General features: G+C 42.0%; 1 protein-coding gene across 5 annotated transcripts in view; it reads right to left on the bottom strand.

Moving 5' to 3' along the window:
- The window catches only part of LOC105473962 (delta/notch like EGF repeat containing), a 363,113-nt gene that overhangs the window by 120,543 nt on the left and 226,813 nt on the right, over window positions 1-15,757 (bottom strand). For 4 of the 5 annotated variants that reach the window (XM_011728232.2, XM_011728235.2, XM_011728234.2 and 1 more), the window contains exon 7: window positions 1,199-1,312. The exons of the other annotated variant lie outside the window; for it this stretch is intronic. In XM_011728232.2, coding sequence (XP_011726534.2) covers window positions 1,199-1,312 — 114 coding nt within the window. The remainder of the gene's footprint in view (window positions 1-1,198; window positions 1,313-15,757) is intronic. 5 annotated transcript variants of the gene reach the window in all.

Below are 15,757 nucleotides of genomic sequence, written 5' to 3' on the forward strand. Positions count from 1 at the left end.
GCAAAGTGCTCTATGTGAGCGAAGACTGGTGCTGCTTGCTCAGTCATCAGCCTTCAGCAATGTTTCCAGGGTTTCACATTTGTTTAAGGGAGCTGAGCCTGCACTGCAAAATAAGGAGAGGGTGAAGAGCAGGGCTCGCCAAACACATTTAACTCATCGCCAGCACACAGTGAGACAGTGGGATGGCCGGGTAGGCCACAGGCATCTCACCCCAGCCCCGACTCTGGCCCCTGCTCTGCCCAAGTGAGCAGGAAGGCAAGAACCTGCCCTTCTTTAGTTGATGTTCACTTCTCCGAAATACTAGATTATGAGGTACTGCCCATCACAGGGGCAGCTCCTGGAGAGCCCAAGCCCTTAGGTTATCTGGGAAGCCAGTGGCCTCTTACCAACACCCTCCTGTACCACCGCCCACCTCCTGTCTCTCAGCCTTGGGTAGTCTAAGGTAATTGTGAACACAGAGAGGCATCCTTAGGCACTCAGGCTCTACACCTAATCTCTGCAGATGTGACTCTATGTAGCTTTCAATGTTACTTCTGCGGATCAGAAGCTTACATACTGGTTCTAAAAAACAATCTAATGTCATGTTATTCTTACAAAATTAACAATTTAAAATAATCCCTTCCATAACATCCCTGAAAGCAGAAATGGGAACAAGCCTTCCTCAAATTACAAAACAATCTTGTGAACACCAGCTTGAGGGCTGTGAGTATCTGCCTGCTTCTTCAGGTAAAACCATGCCAGCGGTAAAGCTGCTTTTTAAAATAAAAGTAGCCCTAACGATGTGGTTATTCAGGTGAGTTGAATTTTCTAAGACATTATGAAGCTGATTTAAAAGCAGAAGTAGATGAACTTTATGTTGAATTTTTCAATGTAAACTCGTATCAAAAATGAAACAAAATAGAACTCTTAAGTAAATTGTCACCATGAGAAAGAGATTTTATTTTATCATAGCTATTCATTTTCAATGTATAAATAAAATCACAGAAAGTCCTAGATTATGTCTAATATTCAAATAATTTTCAAGCTATGCTAGCTTAGAGCTAAAAAGGGGGACTACCTTCTATGTTTTATAAATCAAACAAAACAGGAAGTTCTCTGGCGTCGAGTTTTGCAGAAACAAAGTATAAGGCTGATCAAATTCGCTTATAATTGAAAAAGAAAAACAAAAGTTCTTTCTGGAGTAATAAATAGTAACTACCTTCTGGACACTGGCAGGTGAATCCACTGAGACTGGAAATGCACGTTGCGCCATTTCTGCATGGGTCTAGGATGCAGTAATCAATCTTGGACTGGCAAAGCTCTCCAGTATAACCTGAGTAAAACAAAATGTACATTTTATAAAATAAGCTATTCCAGATCTACCATGAGCCACTCTAGGAATTGATGGATTCAACTGGTACCTGCCCAATGAAGGCAGCGGCAGCCTTCAGCTAAGCTGCTCCTAGATCTCTTTTTACAAACGATGGTAGTTTAGAAATAATCATAGCAGTTTAGAATCATCGTTCAAAAATCATTTACTCTGCAAAAATCCCTATTGAAAGGAGACCACATGTCTTCAGCATTAGGTCTGTGTTTCATCTTGAAATACCAGTCAGAACCTTCAGAAGCTGAGACTGAATGTCGCGTTGATAGCTTCCTTCTGACATAGGAATTTGCGGTGTTCAGCTTGATCTGACTGAGATAATGCCACATTCCCTAGGCCATCACAATGCCTACATAAAAAGCATCAGGAAAATGTCTAGGTATTAGCAGTTTTCATGTATAATATTTTGGAGCTAGAATAACCCACCTGTGTTAATTCTGTACCCTCTCCCCCCACTTTCAAGATAAAGAGATTGAGGCACACAGAACACTAAGCACATTAATATATTTTATTAATACTTATTTAATTCACAAATCCAACTAAATTCTCTGTGAAACAAGGCTCTCATGGTGATTTTGTTGGATTGTAAAATAACTACATGCATGTGGTGAGGAAATAAGGACGTAAATCTATTGGAACACCTGTGCAGTCAAAAAGCTTTAAATACATTCCAGAATTTTGTTTATTAATTTTAAAAACAAATCCCCTGGAGAGAAAAGTTTAAAAACTAAAATGCTAATAAATTTCTCATCATAAAGTGGAACACGGTAAAGAAAGCTTGGAAAATTTAAGACATTAAACAGAAAAAGAAAAAAATGTGCCCTTGGTTATGTTATTTGAGTGACAGGACCATCAGTACTGTAGAGATAACTCCTATCAAAAATTTTTAGTCATAGATATTTTCCACACAATCATGATCATACTGTAACACTTTATTTATTTCTAGGATAGTTTCAACTACATAAAAACTTGTCTTTCTGAATTATTAGTTTTGAAAGACTGCCATTAGCACTTGAATCTGAGATTTACAAAAAAAAAAAGATCCAGTGATATTAGAAAAGAGATGATTCACCTGACCTTCAATTACCTGCCGAATAGATTGTAAATTACAGACTGGGAATGGGGAGGCATTCACTTGCAATCCTACTCACAGGCACTCAAGCAGTGTAGGAGATTCTAGCTAATTCATGGTATGAGAAGACGACTAAGACAAGCGCATGAACTAAAAATCCAAACACCAGGAAAAAAGGCTATTTCAAAATTCCAGAACAGATTAAATAAAAGCTGTAAATTCAAAATAAGGGAGAGTGAATTGTTTCTAAGAGGAATGCTGCGAATAACTTTTTGGGTGAAAATAATAGCCAAAACTTACAAAAGATCACTTATTTTTATTCATACATTAATTAATATTAATAATGTATCCACAAATTAATACATATCCATACTCATGTAACCTTATGAGGTTAGCGTTATTAGAATCGCCTTGTTTTTTTTTTACTTCAACTTTTATTTTAAGTTCCAGGGTACCTGTGCAGGATGCGCAGGTTTGTTACATAGGCAAACGTGTGCCATGGTGGTTTGCTGCACAGATCAACCCATCGCCTAGGAATTAAGCCCAGCATTCCTTAGCTGTTCTTCCTGATGCTTTCCTTCCTCAAACCCCCACTCCCAACAGGCCCCAGTATGCGTTGTTCTCCTCCATGTGTCCATGTGTTCTCATCATTCAGCTCCCACTTAAAAGTGAGAACATGTGGTGTTTGGTTTTCTGTTCCTGTGTCAGTTGAGGATAATGGTTTCCAGCTCCGTCCATGTCCCTACAAAGGACATGATCGCATTTCTTTTTATGGCTGCACAGTATTCAGTGGAGAATCACCCCATTTAACAAATGAGGAAATCGAGGATTATGAAGGTTAAGTAATTTGCACACAGTCATACAGGGAGTCAGGGCCCTGTGTCCAAGCCCTTTCACCAGTATACCTAAGGTTACGCTTAAGGCACTATGCATCACCATCGTCAACAAACAGGTATTTAGTATGAAGGTAAAATAACAGAAAATAATGGCTAAGAAAACACACAGAAAGAGACACAGAGCTTGATACAAAAATGATCAATATTCAGCTCAGGTGTGGTAGCTCATGCCTGTAATTCCAGCACTTTGGGAATTTGAAACAGGCAGATTACTTGAGGCCAGGAGTTCAAGACCAGCCTGGCCAGCATGGCAAAACCCTGTCTCTACCAAAAATACAAAAACTAGCCAGGTATGGTGGTACATGCATGAAATCCCAGCTATGGGGGACGCTGAGGCACGAGAGTCATTTGAACCCAGGAGGCAGAGGCAACAGTGAGCCGAGACTGTGCCACTGCACTCCAGCCTGGGCAATGGAGAGAGACTTCATCTCAAAACAAAACCAAAAAAAGTAAAATAATAAAATCCACAAATATAAATATTCATCTATAACTTATAGCCTATGTGTGGTTGGTTATGCTTAGGCTGGAGATGCCAAGAATTATTTTTTCAAATCCCTGGCTTCAAAGATTCTACAAAATGGCTAGAAAAGTAGAGTACATTTATGAAAAACGATAACCGATTACAAGTGGTAGCTTCTTAGAGGCAGGATGGCCTAAAGGATGTAGATGGCATCATGAATTCTATCCCTGGAAAGATGTCAGAATTGTGACTACAGGATCACACAAAACCACGACGCACAGCCAGCAGCCGGTTCGGTCTCAGATGTGAGAGATGTACATCCCCACAAGATAGAAAAAAATAGAAGAGTGCAGGACTCTGAAGTTCAAAGTTCTTTCAATAAAATTTTAACAATCACTTCCTTTTTACTTTTTATCTAAGGATTTAAAACATACTTAAACATAGAGAGACAAGGTTATAAACCTCACATATCCATCACCCAGCTCCAACCATTATTAGCATTTTGTCTGTTTAATTTCATCTAATCTCCTCGTATTTTCCTAGGTTCCCCATGAGGGTATTTAAAATCAAATTTCATTTCACCTGTAAATATTTCAGTATGCATTTCTAGCAAAAGGAGCGTTTTTTAAAGATCACTTTTAATGGTGTCTTTAATTAATATTTCATTCCATTTACAAATTTAATTAAACACTTTAAAACATATTTATATATATATAATAATATCAACAATTTCCTTAAGAACCACAACTGTCTGATAATGTACAAATCTTTCCATGCACTTAATTCTTATAGATCTAATAAATTATAAGTGAGGTGAATCTTAAATGCTGTTAAGTGCCCCAATACTGTATGCAAGTTTGGTGAGATTTCAATCAAAGAGGCTAATTTACATTTTTAATTGTCATAAGAGCTTCGGGACCTCACTGGCATTTTGTAGGTAAAGATACTGAGGTCTTGCAGGACTTGAGAGGGTCTAATATATTAATAGAGTTGTCACATTCAAAATGCCAATAGTTCCCTCCAATGAGAAACAGTGGTCCATATTCAACATTTTGTCATTGCTTTTTTCCCCTGAGCTTCAAAGTCTTTATATTAAAGATTTTGAAAACACAGGAAACATGGAACTATGGAGAAAAAGATTACTTGCAATGCTCTAGGCCCGTAAAGTATGAGCATATTGACATGTCTATGGGTTCAGTATGAAGATGAAGAACACTAATGGAGGAGCATGGGTTGGGGAGTGGGAGGAAGCAGGGAGGCAGGGCTGAGATCATGGGATTACAGGACCACTGAGCATCCTCACCTGCAGGTGGCCAGTGCTACTGGCAATAACCAGCTACGGATCTGCAAAGCTGATGAGGGTAGCATGATGCTCTACCCACCCCAGTCTGCCTGGAAAGGGAGGGGCCCTTCGGCAGGACAGTTACTCAGTGCAGTGTTTCCCCAAGTAGATGTACGGACCATGATGGCAGGAGCTCAAGACCTAACAATCGTCCACACGAGACTCACCAAGAGGACCAGGTATTATTCTTGGCCTCCAGGGAGTTACTAGTTGGTAGTCCCAAGACTACCATCATCAACTGTATTACTCCCATTACAGTTGCATTACTAGGCAAGTGAAGACAGTTCTGGGAGACAAGAGGCAGAGGACAAGGAGCCAGAAGCATAACTCTCAAATACCAGCGAGTCACTCCTCAGATCCTCAGAGAGCAGAGGCTTCACTGAAGGTGTTAGACAAATCACTGGTATTAATATACATGTAATACTCTGAACTGGATGCCTAAGAGCTACACAAACCACCCTTCCTGTGTCCTTTGGTTTTTTATTTGATCTCATAATCAAGGAGTCAAAACTAAATGAGTGATTGGTAGAAATCTAAATGAAAAATACCATTAAAGTTTTGCCTGGGTTTTCTTTCTTCCATCCTGCTAAAAGTCAATGTGTTCTCTGGGGACTAAAGTAACCATGCCAACTGTGAATAATATTTCCTTATGCCACTAAAGCAATGACAGCCACCCAGAGGACCTTGTAGAAGATATGCAAGCAAGATCGATGGTATTGATGCCGCAGACATGAAAGGTAATACACAGTGGCCATTCTGTATGTGTAACGGAAGAATTTGCTCTAGCATGCACACACAACAGGCATTTCAGCCCTGGAAACCTATGCCAGAGCTCCCAAGTAGAAGGTGGGCAAGACATGGAGAAAAACCCATGTAAAGGCACAAAAGAGTGCAGAAAAGGTGTGAATGTCATTGACACTTGACTAAAAATGCACGACAATGATAAACTCCCTCGTTTTGATTTCCAAATGACAAAAGTCTATACCTAACTATGGAGGCAAGTATCAGCAATTGTTTTTCTTTCCTCTAGCTAGTGGTACTCCCTCTAAGCCCCCGTGGCCAGACCACAAGCATTCATGAACCACCTGCCAAGTTACTGTCACAACCACATAATACCTTTCACATTGTCTAGTCCCATTTAAACCTCACCACTTCTCACCAGGACTCCAGCAATGTTTGCCCAGTCCCTGTCTTCACTGCTGCCACGCTTGCTTTCTTTCAATCCATTCTCCACATAGGAATAGCCAGAGAGATCTTTTTAAGATATAATTCATATCCTATTACTCCTTACTTAAAACCCTCCAGTGGCTTCCCAAAAGGTTTGGAATAAAACCCAAACACTTTACCCAGGGCCTAAAAGATACTGCATGGTGTGGCCCCTGCCCCCTCATCTTGGCCCACTCCTGCCACTGACCACCGTGCTGCAGCCACCCAGGCTTCACTCTATTCCGAATCTCGCCAAGCTGCTGCTCACAGGCATTAGTACTCTTTTCATGCTGTGGCCTCAGGACCAGAAAGAATCATGAGATGGATGCAGGATTCAACAGAAGCAGTTATACTCCTGCCCTGCAAAGAGAAGTGGGGCACAGATTTAAAATTGTTCTGCGATGGAGAAATTACTGAAGAAAGTTAGCAATAAACTTTTGGGGGTGGAAAGGAGAGGACTAGGGGAGGTGTAGTGGAATTTCATCTGTAAAATCAGGAAATAAAGATTGGAGGGTTTAGAAATAAATTGCACAACAGAGTGGAAGACCTAAGAGAAGGGCATCAAAGCATTAAAGTCATCTCTAGAACTAGGTAGGGAGACATGAACATATCTTAAGAAAGCTACTAAGAAATGTGCAAAAACCAACTAAGGAGGGAAGGAAAATAGCTACAACCTTAGTGCGAGTGACCAATAAAATCAGAACAATTAAACAATGATGTCTCTGGGACTCAGGGGCTGTGGGTTTTGAAATCAAGCCCATTGATGAGTATGAGCTTGGAGTCTCCTGTTGGATGGCAATAATAGGGAGAGGTGGCCTATGTGTGCTCATCTCACTGACATGAGAAGAATCACCCTGGATGCCCAGGACTCCTGAGACAGCCAAAAACCTCCCTCCCAGAAACAACCTGAGTCCTCTGAGTGCCAACTGCAATTCATTTGGGTCAAGAACCACAGTTAGCTTAGGATAATGAAGCTCTTCCATTAGTGGTATGAGTCTTCCAACTGCAAGAAGAGATAGAGCCAAGTATGGAGATGATAATACGAGGACGTGGATCAAGCCCATGGTTCTGCCACTTCGTGTCTGGTTTAAGCTAATCTGTGCCTATTGGTATTCAAAGAATGTGTGATGATTGAGAAAAATGTGGTGTGTGAGAGAATCTATCACACTTACGATTCTAATTAAAATGTTTAGCTGAGTAATTGGTTTTTGATTGATGAATTTAAGTTGAAAGATAAGATTAAGTCAGAACCCATTGGGATGCTGAACAGAGCTTGAGAATCATTATAGTGTTTAAGTTTACTTCTCACAAGGGAACACATACAAAAGATAATTTCAATAGTCTTCTGTGTACCCAAAGGGCATTCTGGGATGCCAGAAACCTCATCCCTGGACCCTGGGGTCACACTGCAGGGCTGTTTCCTCTGACTCTGCAGCCTTCTGTGCCCACCCTCTTTCATTAGTTAACTCTAAGCTCAGAAGTCACTTGCTCAGACCTCAGGCTTTTTGTCCTTGTTTGTTCTAAAACTTCGCTCTTATTTCTACTTGAAACACACACACATACTTGTTACCTCCCCACCCAGAAGGTGACCCATGGGAGCAGGGCTGCATCCCTGGAGGCCCCTGTTGTACCCCCAGGGCTCCTGTGTGCTCATCACAGTATACTTATCACTACCTACAATGATTTTCTTAATTGGTTTCCTTCCGAGAACATAAATTCCCTGAGAATCAGGACTTCCTCTGCCTTGTTCACCTCCGGACCCTCCAAACTTAAACATTTCCTGATACAATTATTTGTTGAAGGAGTGAATCTACTTACTTAAATTTTTTGTCCCGAAATCGACTATATCTTTCAACTTAGGTTTAGCCTCTCCCTAAGCAATAATATCGAGAACAGCCTGGATAGAATGTGCTAGCTGCTCATTTTCCTCATGCACATTAAAATACATGCAGAGCTATTAAAGTAAAAACGTTGTCATCTCAAATATCTGCCATCAAAAATCACCTTGGTGCCATCATGGTCTGTACATCTAACTTGGGAAACACCACAATGAGCAACTGTCCTGCTAAAGGGCCCCTCCCTTTCCAGGCAGACTGAGATCAGTGGAGCATCATGCTCCCCTCTTCTGAACTTCAATCGTGCTTCTCCAGCTAGCATCCAACACCTCCAACAGGTCTCTGCAACACGGCAAATCAACAAGGCTGAAGCAGAACTCTTCATTTTGTCGTTGTTCAGGAGCCCATATCCAGACTTAATTCCTTAGGTCAGTGGTTCTTGACTGGGGTGATTCTTCCCCCAGACGTCATTGGTAATGTCAGGAGACTTTATTTATGGTCATACCTCTGAAGGGGTGACTGGCATCTAGTAGGAAAAGCCAGGGATGCTGCTGAACATTCTCCAATACACAAGACAGTCTCCTACCACAAAGAATTCTCCAGGGCAAAATGTCCTGAACACCAAGGTTGAGAAGTCCTGGTTTGGGTCAATGGAACCTTAGTCCTTCAGACTATTAACCTTCGTTTTGGTTTCAGAGCCTCTTATCTTCCCTTAAACCGAAACCACTCCTTTACAAAGCAGAGAAATAGCACCTTCAGAATATTTTTTAAAAATCAGCATTCTTAGGAATATTTAGAATCCCTAGCAAATTCAAGGCCATTGTAAAATACATTGACTCAAAACCCCAAGAACCTAAGGAATTTATAATTGGGATATTTTATGAATAAGTAAAATAATTCATTTAAAAACAGATGACTATTGAAAATACTGACCTCTCCTTTTAAGGAATTGCATAGATTTCATTGTTTCTTTGAAGAACACTGAAGTATAACAAAGATAGAAGACAAGTTGTGACTCAGGGTATATGGTAAGGAGGCCCTTTGAGGACATATGTCACAGCTGGGAAAGCTCTCAACTCAGGCTTCGTGCTTTTAAAGGGTCTGACCACGAGCAATGATGTTAGGTGAAATACAGTCCCGGACATAGGAAGCAAAGCCTGGCAGGGAGTAAATTCTTAAAAAGGCAAAAGGCAGAAAGGGACAAGACACGTGGAGGAAATGCATCCATTAGTGGGCATTCACAGATTACATTTGGTCTAATATGGGCTTAGAGTGTTTGATTTTATACTATTTTATATTTAAGTATAAAATATAATTTAAAATGTATTCATATCTAGAGAGAGAAGAATGGCTAAGTTTCCCTGTGAATCTCAGAACAGCATACCATCTGAGTGGTATCTTTTGATTTCCAACATAACAAAAATTCCCCCCACCAACCCATATGTTATTATCTACTCCACCTGTACCCTTCAAATGAGAAAACCTTCCAGAGGTCAATGGCACATTACATGAGGTGTAAGGGAAGTTAGCTAAATGAGTCAGATTACGAAGAACAAGGGCGATCAACCAGTCGTGAGTATTTTTTTTAAACATTCTCCTTCCTTGCACATTTGTTTTTGTGTATGATGTTTACTTCATGATTTCTCTATTGAAATAAAAAAATATTTTTCTGTGTTGCTTTGGCTCTCTGAGGCAGAGTCTAATTGTTTCTTCGGAGAGCTGTTCTGAGGGCCCCCATGGTGGGAATTGCAGTGAGAGCTATTTTTAACGCCCCCGGTCTTTTAATAGTCTGGCCTGTGCAGTGAGGTGAGGCTGCTGGATTTGGACCGAATGCTGATGCTACCAAGAGAACCCACCAGTCTCAGCTCTCACCCTGGGGGGAACTGAGCAGCCAGTATCAGGGCCTCAGCCATGGCTGCTGAGACGCAGTGCCTAATATTAGCACACAGCGGCAAGAAATAAACAGTGGGAATAAATAGTGTACCATCAAGATGTTCAGTCTCAGAGGCATCCTATTTTAAAGTCGGAAGGCAGAAATTATTGCACAGAAAAAATCTAGTAAGATTCGCTGGCAGGAGAAAGACAAACACATCTGGACAAACACAAACAGGATTTAAAAACCAAAGGCAAATAAAGGGAGATATATGAAGCCCATCTATGAACGACAATAAGTAAAATATAATTAAAATTGGAATATGCAAAAAAAAAAAAAAAGCTTGACAGAAAGCCGACATTAAAGCTTGACAGAAAGCCGACATTCAGCAGAATTAGAAAAATTAATCTCAACGTTGGGGAAAAAAGTAACCACATCTAACAAGTAAATAGACAAGAGGCACAGTGGGAAGGACAGTGGCTTGGGGAGTGGAAGGTCTGAGATACAACAATCAGCTGAGTGAGCTCATCAAGGGGTTGACTTTGACCTTCATTTCCCTCATGGAGGAAATAAAGATAATGACTATAATGACTTCAAGCAGGTACCATTCTATGGAGTGTACCCTTTAATCCACAAGAGGCTGCACTGTGCTTGGCACATCCCACGTGGCTCAATATTTTTTGAGTGAATGAAGAATTTATGGATTTTAAAATGACAAAGCAATATGCCAGTATTTTGGGATCTCTCAGTTTTTATACAGGCAAGTTAGAACAGTGGTTCTCAAAATGTGTCTCCCAGATCAGCAGCATCAGCACTGCCTGGGAACTCGTTACAAATGCAAATTGATCATCATTGTCCCAGATTTCTGACACAGAAACTCTGGGGCTGGGGCCTGGCAACTGAGGTTTAAGAAGTCCTACAGGTGATGCTAATACAAGGTACATGCTAAAGTTTGAGAACCATCATCTGGAAAATTAGGAGGAAGCAGTCTTTTAACATCAAATATTAATATTATTCATTTGTGAATTACACATATAACCCAAATTACAGAGGATAAAAATCAGAGGCCAATGGGTGAAAGTCAAATATTATCTGACATCAAAAAGCCTTTAGTGATTGCACTGTTGACATGGTTTTCTTCTTTTTATGAGTGGGAGTTCTTGGGCTCGATTATTGCAACTGTCATTTCATTCTTTACACATCTACTTCCCTATTCTTTAAGGGCAGATATTGATTACTTCTGTGCCAGCCTCTAGCACAGAGCCAGGGACACTATAAATACTCATTATATAGTAAACTAATAACTGTATAAGCACCATGCATCACTCTCTCTAATATAATTCCTTTTATTCAATTTCTGTAGCTCTCAAATAATACAGTGCAATATTGATACAGGCCAGCTATATCTTTTAATCTGGTGATTCCAAAGGTGATGATAATTCAATACTTTGAATTCAATAACTCAAAGGGGAAGATATTTCATTAAGTATGCCCTGATGATTACTCCTGAGAAGTTGAAATCGAAAGAAAGAAAATATTAGATTAATTAAGATGTTATGCCATGAGACAGACAAGTCAAGGGATTGACTTAAACTACATATAAATATATACAACTACATTTATTAGTTGAGTTCTAAGTTTTTGTAGTAAATCAAACTCTAGAGAAGGTATTCATTCACTCTTCAGAAAGAATTTTTGTGAGTGAAAATTCACATTTGGGGAATCTAAAAGAAGTTCAGGAACAGTTCCTACCTTCAGGGAGCTTGGGCTCCAGATGAGGAGATAAGACACATTCCCATGAAACAGCATACTGAGTAAATGAGCAGGAGAATGGTCCCAGGGCAGACACATGTGCATGGCAGTGCCCAGGCTGGCCTCACTGATGTGCTGGGGAAACAAGGCAGGGCTAGGGCCCCCAATTCACCAAAGAGTTGGGGGTCACTGACATGGCATCTTCAAAGGTTCCTGCACAGAGAGTACCAGCCTGGTAAAGATGTGTTGTATATTGATCTCTTCCTAGTTCCACTCACTGCCATTTCGGGGGACTTAAGATCTCTCCTCCCTTCTCCCTGGGAGCAGGTGTTCTTGTCTGGACGAAATGAGGGAACTCCAAGAGGGATGTCTGGGATGGGGAGTGGGCAATGCCCTTGCAGAAGAAATCAGAAGAATGAAAGCTCCAATCCTTCTCAACTTTCCTCCTCTTACTAGTGTTTAGAGGCTACAAAGAAGTGGTGGGATGGCTTACTGATTCTGTGCCAGTGTGTGTGGATGTGTGTGTGGGGATAGAAGTTTGTGTATGCATGTCTGCATGGATGTGTGCACTGTGTGTATATTACATTTATATATGTGTGTACATGTGTTTTGTGTTTGTGTATGTGTGTTGTGTGCATATGTGTGCATGTGTTGCCTATGCATGTGTATGAGTGCACATGTGTGTTGTGTGTGCATTTGTGTGTTCTCGTATGTTTTCTTTTACAAGGTCAAGATCATCATTGCATTTCATAGATAAGAGAACTTGGGCTCAGACGAGCTAAGTAGAGTTGGTGAGTGGCTCAGCCTGAAATTCAACCCAGGACTGCAGACTCCAACCCCACCTCCCTTTCTTTCCTCATATATGTTCTTTCTTCCCTTTTGATGAAGCTCATTGGAAAAGACTGTGAGGGCCAACCAAGGCCAACCCTGAGGCCAGACACAGTGGGCAGGAAGTGGCCCACTCAGGCCTGGCTTTCCTGTGCCCTTTGCTCCAATCTGGGTCCCCAGAGCAGGAGATGCAGAAAGAGCTGAAGCCGAATCTCTGGCCAAGAAAGTGGTGACTGGGCTCTGTGCAGGGCTTGACAATCACAACAACAATAGCAACAGCTGACATTTGATGAGGGCTTACTATGCACCAGGTCACTTTCCAAGCACACTACCTGTATCATCTTATTTAATCTTCACAATCATTGGATTGTGGCACATTGAATACCATCACCCATGCCCAATTTACAGAGAGACAGCTGAGGCCCAGGAAGATTAAGTAACTTTCCCCCAGCTCACACAATAAATGAGTAGTGGGTGCAGGCACTGCACTCGGGCAATCTGGCCTCCTGGCCCAGCTAGGCTTTGCAGTCAGCCAGGCCCTGGCTTCGTAAGTATCACATCAGCAGCTGTGAGTAAGGCAGCATGGCCTGCGGGGAGGTTGCAATCACCCAGGCGGCAGATGCCAACAGCTTGAATCAGGGCATTGGTGATGGAAGAGGAAGAGCCAGGGCAGATGGAGAGTCATCATAAATAAAGGAAACTTGGTGGCACTCCAAAGATAACTGAGATGAGGGCGGCGAGCATAATGGCCAAGCTTCCAGCCCAAGTGAGGAGGGAGATGATGGCACCACTGATAGAAACTAGGGATGCACGAGAAAGCCAGGCTGGAATCAAGTGTGAGATCAAAAGAAGGTAGAGAGAGGCTGGCACCACCACCAGGAGGGTGGTGAGGTGGGGCGGACAGAGGGAAGGGAGGTGGTGAGGAGGAAGGGGAGGAAGGGGAGGGAGAGGAGGAGGAGGAGTCGGCAAACATATTGCTGCCTGGTCCAGGCAAAGAGCTGAGGTGAGAGGCTGGCTAGAAGGGGAGTCTGGGAGCCATCCACCTTGAGGTAACCATCCATCCTCTCCTCAAGGCAGAGGAGATCAGCTGAAGAGAGGGGAGGAAGGAGAGGGTGGCAGAGGTCTCAGGAGAGCAGGCACAGTGCAGTACAATGGAATCCATGGGAGAAGGCTTCTGAAAAACGATCAACTTCGGCAGGATAAGGATTAGGAAGGAGCCCTGGAAATCAGTGAAAAGGGCACCACCAACGACCTGGGAGAAGAGAGAAAAGCAGCATGAGGGAGTGGGTAGAAAATTATGAGTTGAAGATGGACCAATATGTGGCAGTAATGAGGAAGAGAGAGTGGAAGAGAAAGAAGGGGAGATTAAAGTGGAGGACAAGAGGGAAGAGGAGGAGAAGAGAAAGAGGAAGAGACAAAGGAGGAGGACGAAGCAGAGGAGGTGGACACATAGAAGGAGCATCAAGGAATTTCCAAATCACTGCTTGTTTGCAGGACTGGTTTAAAGATAGAGAAGGCCGGAGAATCCTTGAGAGCAAGAAGCCAGGAAAGAAGCAGGGAGGGACAGGGAATATGGCAGAAAGAGGGAGACAAGGTTAGAGGCACATGATCCTGGAGGAAAATTGAAGAGGGAGTACATCAGGCTAAGTGTCTTAGTGTCTTAGCAGCATTATTCACAATAGCCAAAAGGTGGAAATACTCCAAGTGTCTGTCAGCAGATAAAGGGATAAACAAAATGTGGTACATCCATACAATGGAATATTATTCAGGCATAAAAATGAATGTAGTTATACATGGTGTAACCTGCATGAACCTTGAAAACATGCTAAATTAAAGACACCAGCCACAAAACTACATATCATATACTTGGACTTACCTCTAAAATGTCCGAACAAATAAATCTATGGAGACAGAATGTAGATAAGTGGTTGCCTAGGGCTGGGGGTGGGGAGGATAATAGGGTCACAAAGTGGTAGCTAAAGGGTAGAGGGCTTCTTTCAGAGGTGATAAAATGCTCTAAAGCTGATTATGGTGATGACTGCACAACTCCATGAATAAACTAAAAAGCACTGAATTGTAAACTTAACAGTATGTGGATTGCATCTCAATAAAGCTGTTATTTAAAAAAACAAACAAACTTTGGAGTCATCCACAACTCTCCACTTCCACTCATACCTCAGCACACCAGGAAGTGTTATCAGCTGTACTTTCAAATATATCAAATATATCCCAAATCCAAAACGTCTCACTACTTCTAGCACCACAGTGGTCAAGCTGTTCTTATCTCTAGCCTGATAAATGCATACATTTTAAAAATAGCCTCCTAACTGGTTTTCCAATTTGTCCTCCCTACATTTATTCTTCCCCAGACTCCACAGTGATCCTTTTAAGTGGAAAATCCAATGGCCCAGCCCAGTTCATGCTCTCAGTGGCTTCCCGTCACTCTCAGAATGAGCTCCCTGTCCTTCCTCCGTGGCCAGACCCAGGTTCCTTCTCAGCTTGCTCAGTTCTCATCGCAGGTTCTCTTGGGCACTGTGCTCTGGCTCTTCAAACACTCTGGGCATAATCCTGCATCAGGACCTTTGCACGTTATCTTGGTCCATTCAGGCTGCTAGAGCAAAATACCTGACACTAGGAAGTTTACAAGGTGCAGGCAGATTCAGCGTTTGGTGAGAGCCCATTCCTTATAGACAGCACCTTCGAGGTGCCCTCACATGGCAGAAAAAGAAGGCAGCTCTCTGGGCCCTCTTTCATGAGGGTACTAATCCCACTCATTGGGTGAAGCTCTCATGACCCGATCACCTCCCAAAGGCTCCACCTTCTAATACCATCACCTTGGTGATTAGGTTTCAACATGGGAATTTTAGGGGAATGCAAACACAGATCATAGCACACGCACATAGCATATAACTATTCCCTCTGCCTGCAATACTATTCTCCTAATAGTCACGCTGTTTACAAGCTCATTTTATTCAGCCTCTTCACAAACATTTCCCTTTCTGGGAGGCTTTACCTAGTCAACCTATCTGCAATCCTATTTCCATTTTTCTTCATCCTTTTACCCTGTTTTATTTTTTCTTCACAGCACCTGTCACTCCTTGACGTCTGACAGCCTTCCTTCACTCCACCT

This window comes from Macaca nemestrina, chromosome 11, assembly GCF_043159975.1.
Source record: "Macaca nemestrina isolate mMacNem1 chromosome 11, mMacNem.hap1, whole genome shotgun sequence".
In the NCBI taxonomy this organism is placed as follows: Eukaryota; Metazoa; Chordata; class Mammalia; order Primates; family Cercopithecidae; genus Macaca; species Macaca nemestrina.